Genomic DNA, 7,300 nt, shown 5'->3' with positions numbered 1-7,300 from the left:
ACCGCTGCCGCGACCGGGGTCTCTCATGTGCGCCGCCTTCGACTTCTACCTGTAGGCGTGCACCCTTTGAGTTTCCTTTTCAGAAACAGTAGCTTACCGTCCCTGGCTAGAATCTGTCCAAGAGGGCAGCGCTTGTCTTCAGCGCCTGAAATGCAATGCCCACACAAACACTCTTAGCTCTGCTCCATCAATATGGCTAGTAGAACGACCGGGTGCCTCGCCTGCTACCAATCTATCCACTATCTCTCGTCTACTCTCTTGCTCAAAACAAGCAGAGTTTAGCTTTACATGGGGAAGAGCTGCACCCCACCGACGCTACTGGCAGTACATGCCATCAAACCGAAGATGTAAGCTGTAAGCCCAGAGAAACCTCTGTCCAGACACTTGTGCGTATAAAAAGTCAGGAGAAGCAAAAAAGCCCCAAACCTGAAAACGACGGGCGTTGGCGAGAGTATGCCTCGTCGGCCTGCAGCGCTGCGACGTGCTTGTAAACGACTACGGCGACGGCGTTCAGGTGCGCTGCTTCGGCTGGATGAAGCGTCTTCCCGAGCCCTTCTACTCTGGGCTACCGAAAAATTCTCAGAAGCAGTTTGAGCGGGGCGATGAAGAAGAATTTGTTTTCCCTCAGGGATTTGTGCTTCTGATACGGCTGCCGGTGACCGGTGTGCGCGAGCGTTTTTCTTGTCCTGTTTGCGCGTTCTGTCATCTGCCACTGATCCCTCTGAGACTGATGAAGGAACGGGCTGCCCTTTAGATATCTCGGAGATCTGGAGCGGCGACCCAGGCCGGGAAGATGGCTTTACCTTCTGACACGGTGATGCCTGCGTACGCGAGCGGCGCAGACCTTCTGCATCCATGTTACAAGGGGGGCAGGGAGCCGGAAGAGTGCTGGGAAGAGAGATAACGGGAGGACTGCTTTGTGAAAGGCAAGCGGGAACAACCCGAGAATACGAGGGAAGGGGACCGGCCAACTGGAGAAGTACCGGGACGGCAATGCAAAGGGCCGAAGCACCGTACTTCGAAGATGCTGTTCACTTGCCGCGGATACAAGCGGAAACAGGAGTGGTAGGGAAAAAAATGCACTGCCGCCGTGAGTAGGTGAAAATGACAAGAGATAAGCTTGACCCATGGCGTTGAGCTACCTATCACACAGTGGACACTATGCCTACCCAGTCCCGTGAACTGCAGAGTACTCCGCTACCTCCACGTAAAAGGGAGCCGATGGGAGTGAGTAGGTTGTCAATGTCCTCTCTGACGGGGGGACGACCTGAAAGTTCAACAAGGAGCCCGCACTACTTGCTATAAAAACGCCAGTGACTGTCGACAAAAAACGTTGGGAAATAGGAAGCACGTTCTGAAGTCTGCGCCTTGAGGCAGGAAAAGAACCCTCGCTAATGCCGAGACAAGAGGTTTATAGTACAAGATAGAAGAAAGGTGGATAGCCCAGCCTCCATTTTTCTTCAGTGTCGGTAGTGAACTGCCGACAGCAACAGAGCCCCAGATGGCTCGAACGTTTCGGCAGCAGTCCCGCCGTCTCCGGCCGCGTCCGCCGGGTTCGGGGCTCTGACGTGGCGGCGAGGCAGACCACGGCGACGAGGTGCTGTGTTCATGCAATCCCCATCCGTGTCGAGCAGCGCAGAGTCTGCAATTGGACGGCTACACGCCCAGTAGCAGTGCGCCGTCACCGAAGCAGTCGGCCATCTCCTGCTGCTCCGACTGCAGAGTTCCGCTGCATTCACACTGGTGGGCCCACCCTTCCGATGCTGTGCTCGCAACCGCTTCACCGGCAGTGGCTCGGAGATTCTGTCTAAAAAGGGTGCCGCGGGTACTGTCCTGCAGCCTCCTCTCCCAGTTTTCTCTGACATTTGTGCTCTCCCCGGCGTGTCTGCCAGATCCGTCTGATACATCGGCTGGAACCAATTCTGTCTGCCTCCGTCAATTACTTGTCGTCAAGATCTTTCTCCGGAGCGGGAAAGAGAGAGACCTGAGTTTCAGGGTTGTTCCCGTCTCCCGGTTTCAGGTAACGGTCTACCGGTGACAAGAGATTGGCCCTGAGGACCACTCCATGCTCTCCAGTTGGAGAGTCATGCAAGTTTTCTTCGTCCATCCCTCTACTTATTGCTTCTTTCCGCTTGGTATGCTTGTAAAACACTTTACCACGGAGATGTCAGTTCGGCGAGGGGAGGTACTGTCGACCTGACTTAAATGTCTTCTCGGGAATGTTTGTGGCTTTCCCAGGAGCTTTTTCCTCGAGCCGGTTATTTCTTGACTTTGTCACACCCTCGAGGGGGCCTGACAACTTCTTCAGAGTCAGATTCGACTGCGGGTTTTCCTTCACAGTCCCAAAACAGCTCGACAGCTTCGCCATCTCCGGAAGGGAGCCTGACAACTTCCGCACACTCAGACTTCACTGTGACTTCTCCAGTCAGGCGCGGTGCCCCGACTGTCAGGAGGGGGCATGGTGACCCCTCCACAGTAAGAAGAGAGCTCGGGGACTTCACATTCAGGAGAGAACTGGACGCCTACTGGACAGGCAGACGGGTGTGACTGCGTTTCCACAGCTGAGGGGGAACTCGACGACTTCCCTACAGTCAGGGAGGGCTGTGCCTTCTTCACGGATCCGGAGACATCCGAAAGGCTACTACACAGGCAACAGAGGGGGGTGATTGTTGATGTGGCGGCCGTTGACGGCCAAGAGGACAAGCGACGATGGCGCAGATAGGTTTCAATAGCCTAGAGTGCGTTGCTCGCTAGTGTGGGTGGCAACTGATGCCTAAGAACAACACAAACCGTCGAAGATGAAGGACGCGAAGGGAGAAACAGAAATCGAGAAAGATTCACTGTTTTGTTGTGCTTTCGTTCTGTTGCGTTAACCTCACGAAGAGGAAGAAACGGGTGCCGTCGGCGCTTCCCCAACAGAGAAGATCGATGACGGCTTGTATGGGATTTTTCACATCCTGTGGTTCATCCACACAGGCGTCACTATGGCGATGCGACGATTTTTTGTTTTTTAGGCCTATCTAGAGTAGCAGAACGATGAAGACGATATGTATGTATCTAGACATATATATATACATACGTAGTGGTGATCACATGTTTGGAGGTACACCGATGTGCATGGTAGATTTCTAGGGAAAGGTCGACGGGGAGAAGAGAAATGGGATTGGCCGCACTTTTCTATTAGCTTTTCACAAGTGATTCCTGACTCATTTTCTTTTTTTGCCGATCCAGTTTTTCTTTTCTGTTCCTTCTCCGGCCCAGGACTTCGAAGCGAATGAACTAGCCATGAATGAAAACAGTTCATTTTTCTTTACACAGAAAGTATTGCTGCGCGGAGACATCTCTGCGACAAACAGAGATGCTCCAAGCGGTCGATGAGAAAGCGGGATCTTTGCCAAGCACACCGTGACGATGAAAGTAGAAGGTAAGAGACACGGGCAAGAAAAAAGCTGATAGCACAACATCGTCTCCCTGTGTGTTTAGAAAAGCTACGAAATCCTCATAGAACTTTTTTTATGAACGGCATACACATGGATAGACTGGCGCATACATGTAGATAGGAATTAGAGAGGCAGAAGACAGCTGATACATTCGTACACGCCTCACCAGAATTGTCTTTTTGTACGTCGGGGCACATGGTAGAGGTGGTATTTTTTTTATAGTCTCCGTCGTGTCTGAGTGTGTGCGTGTCTCAATTGTCTCTGCTCTCGGACATGCCTACAGGTGGCACCTAAATCTCGAGAGATGCAGAACAGACATGTAGGTTTTCTCGAGATTCTGGAAGGCTTCTTTTTTCTTATCGTAAAACGAGAGCTGGTGCACACACAGCCTACATAAGGGGGCAGAGCCCTGGTACGGATGAAAACGTAGAAGACCTCCCTTGGATTCCTTAAATATCTATTCACCATTTTTTTACAAAGATTTCAATTGATTATTCAGTTCTTACGCTCCTTAGGGACATTTTTTATGAGCGATGGTAGAAAGCTTGGCTATTTGGGAGCTTACGAAAAAGGAAAAAAGGTAAAATCTCTGTGTGCCTCATTTCGTTATCAAACAAGCAAAAACTAAACTTTTATTATGGAGTTTCACCTTTGATTTTGGAGGCCTTACTCTACCATCAAACTGAAAACGCCAGCTCTTTTATCAGAATCTTCATTCAAGCACATGCAAGCAATAGGAACTAATGTAATCCGTTCAGATTCAATTGAGTCAGGCCCTCAGTGCAATTTTTCCTGAAGATGCTTGCACTGGGCAGGCGTCACGTTCCTTAGTACTTCGTACCTACACCTCGCCGATACGTGTTTCTGATGAGCGGTCGCTCGAAGTTCGTAATTGCGCCTGTGAATTAGAGATAGATTCAAGATAAGAGGCATTTTTAGGAACAAGTTTTTACTAAGAATTGGAGAACTCTGTAATGCCGCTGAAAAAAATGTTTCAAAGTATTGCATGTTTTATCAGATCTTTTGTGTGCAATACTGATTCTTTTATCACCCTTTTGTATGAATGGATTTTCACATACACTCATCCTTTTTACAAGAATTCAGGATTCCCAGCAGATTCTCATGAATTCAGTTTTATGAAGCATGGTAGACGATAGGTAAATGAAATATGAACTTGTGCGAACAAAGTGGCGTTCATCCCCCCGGAATCTCTAGCACAAACTAATACCATAGCTCCATCCATTTGTACTGCTCTTGCTATCATATTTTTAATGTCCTCTGAGTGACCACGACAATATTTAGTAACATCATAAACCTGTTCATTGGCTCATTTGATTTCAGGTAGCGCCCTCTGGTTGTATACGTCTTAGCTTGACTTCCTTCGAAAATTTCTTTTCATTATTCTTCGTACCTTAGTTGATGAGCAGGGTTATTTTCCTTTTGACTGCTTTTGTCTGTAAAACCTTTCATATCGAATTGAGCTAGAGTTTCTGATTCAGCACCAGATAAAATATTCGGTTAAAAAATTGAACAGTGGAAAGCCCTTCTGTTTCAACTTTTGACCACTCAGCCACAAGTATATTATTTAATAAAAAAGTAGGGATCCGAGCCCGCAAAACTTGTGTGATTCAGAGATAAGTTTAAAAAAAACGAAGGCTTATATAATACTAGTTTTGAGAGTTCGAACCCCTTTTTCTTTTTTTTGAAATTCTTGTGGCTGAAAGGCCAGAAGTTGAAGTGGAAGATCTTTTGTCCAGCATGTTTGGTTTACTGTTTTCCAGAAAAGATTCCTGGGAGGCAGTGAAATGCGAAGATACAAAAAGGAATCACAACAGCGAAAGCATAGGAATTGGCGCTGGATGGGAAGTCCACTTTACATGTACACCCGCCTCGCGTAAACTTTCTCACAAGGTCTCACTGAAAGAACGCGACTACAAAACAGCCTGTTCCAAACACGCTTCATTTTTTTACGGATAGAGAAGTCAGCCGTTTCATGCGAACAGGTCGTGAAAAATAGCGGGTCGAAGACCAACAAAGAAAAGAACAAGAGAATGCCGTCGCGGAAAGCCTCGACCTTCGTAAGCATACGTCGGCCTCCCCCAGCTTCTCCATCCTTGAGGGGCCGTGAACGAAATGATAGTAGAAAGAAAAGAGAGGATGAAAACTGTATACATATGAATGCATACACGCGTTTACTTGCATGTACACCCGACTGCTTACATACGTACACATGAGGAGTAAAGTGAGTAATAGCAGATAACCGCATTCTGTTCAGCTGGCTACTGATCCCAGAGTAAAAACTCAGTACGGAAAAAATAGGTGGTCCCCAGGCATTCCGCTGATGATACTTCCTACAGAGGCAAGAGAGCTACACTTGTGTAACTTCAGGAGTGCATGTCTTCGTGTATATACATCTACATGGATTGTGGGTGTATATATACACGTCTCTATATACCTATAGAGACGTGGATAAGCGCAGTTGTACAGCAGCGAACATCCAGTGTTCCGCAAGAAAGGAGCTCCGTAAACTTGCTGGCTTCTTCAAGTACTTTCCTGGCTTTCTGCGTCTTCTTTTAATCTCCTTGTCCCTCTCTCCTTCCACTCGCTCCCCTACCCTTCCCCTTTCCGTCCACTTTCTCCGTCTCTCTTGTCTTTCGCGCTGACTTCCTTTCTCTCAGTTTCCGATGTGAAAGTCTTTGTCCAATGATGGGGTATGTTTCCTATGTGTTCTTGTCTCTGTGTATAATGGGAGAGCGGAGAGAGAAAGGAGAGATAACTCTCTTGGTCGGATGTCATAGATAGGAGATTTAGTTCTTCCTTCACGTCATGAATCATCTGAAGCACCAGACAGCGAGAGACGCAATGAAGACGTTCCCTGCGGCGATTGTCGTGAAGGTTTATGGCATACTGGAGTGTTCCTCTTCTTACACCTTGTTCTTCCTTAGCAGCATCAAGTGGAGCAGAAGGAAAACCGAAGAGACGGGTGAGGATCTGACGCTTGAAAGAACGAGGTTTTTCTCGTTGTTCCTTGTTTGCTCCTGCTCTCGGTTTTTTTCTTGTACGGAAGTTGCGCTGTAACCTCTTCTAAGTGGTGGCTTTTGTACTGTACCTCCCCTTCAGCAAGCCCATGCACCGGTACATAACTCTACCTTGTCTCAGTGTGGTTGTAGATACGAAGGCAGATATAGGCGGCACGCACTATTCCGAGTATTTGTAGAGATGCAGACCTGGAGTATATCTACGCACACGCCGTGTCTGGTTGGCATATTCGCAACTGTGCGTGAACGTGTCTTTTCCGCCCACAGTAAAGTACGCCTCGAATACGCGGGCTCGTTGGTATGCTGCGTAGAAAGGTACAAATATATGTATATCTTAACGCAGTACGCTAGAATTTTCAAGTGCGAGTGTACCCACGTATATATATATATATATATCTAAATAATAGCTTAAGACTGCTACGTAAGTATTTAGATATATATATGTTTATATATATGTACATACATATATACATGTGTCACGGATTTCAAGTTGGGTCGTCCTCAGCCGCCGATCGGTCCGTCCGTAGCGGACTTACTCGGACTCCCTCCCGGGCAGATACTCTCCTACGAGGCGGGGTGTCATACTTGATCGAAGATGAACTCAAGTATGCCCTCCGACGCTGTCAGAGCTTTGGCTCTGCCCCGAGTAGTAACACGAAGTCAAGAACTCTGTAAAGTCTAAGTCAGGAAGGGAAAATTAGGAAAGGAAAGGAGGGTATGTTTTTACTTCAGTCAAGGGAGGCCATATAATATTAAGCCCCTTATTAGAGTAATTTAGTGGTAGAAGTCAGATACCAAGATTCAGATCAACTGTTTATTAGT

The 7,300-nt window shown here is 47.7% G+C and overlaps 2 protein-coding genes across 2 annotated transcripts; one reads left to right on the top strand and one right to left on the bottom strand.

Moving 5' to 3' along the window:
- Window positions 1-98: 98 nt before the first annotated feature.
- CSUI_005453 (uncharacterized protein) lies at window positions 99-1,650 on the bottom strand. The gene is made up of 2 exons (XM_068065629.1): window positions 427-1,650; window positions 99-145 (listed from the first exon to the last, which is right to left on the bottom strand). Exons 1-2 carry the CDS (start codon window positions 855-857, stop codon window positions 139-141), a joined length of 438 nt encoding a protein of 145 aa, XP_067922395.1. The 5' UTR covers window positions 858-1,650; the 3' UTR covers window positions 99-138.
- On the top strand, window positions 1,633-6,298 carry CSUI_005452 (uncharacterized protein). Its single transcript, XM_068065628.1, has 3 exons — window positions 1,633-3,424; window positions 3,724-3,759; window positions 5,222-6,298. The coding sequence occupies exon 1, from the start codon at window positions 2,206-2,208 to the stop codon at window positions 2,545-2,547; it is 342 nt and encodes a 113-aa protein (XP_067922394.1). The 5' UTR covers window positions 1,633-2,205; the 3' UTR covers window positions 2,548-3,424; window positions 3,724-3,759; window positions 5,222-6,298.
- The last annotated feature ends 1,002 nt before the right edge of the window (window positions 6,299-7,300 follow it).

Source organism: Cystoisospora suis (assembly GCF_002600585.1).
Source record: "Cystoisospora suis strain Wien I chromosome Unknown contig_2640, whole genome shotgun sequence".
Lineage (NCBI taxonomy): Eukaryota > Apicomplexa > Conoidasida > Eucoccidiorida > Sarcocystidae > Cystoisospora > Cystoisospora suis.
This window is presented reverse-complemented; position numbering and strand designations above follow the sequence as displayed.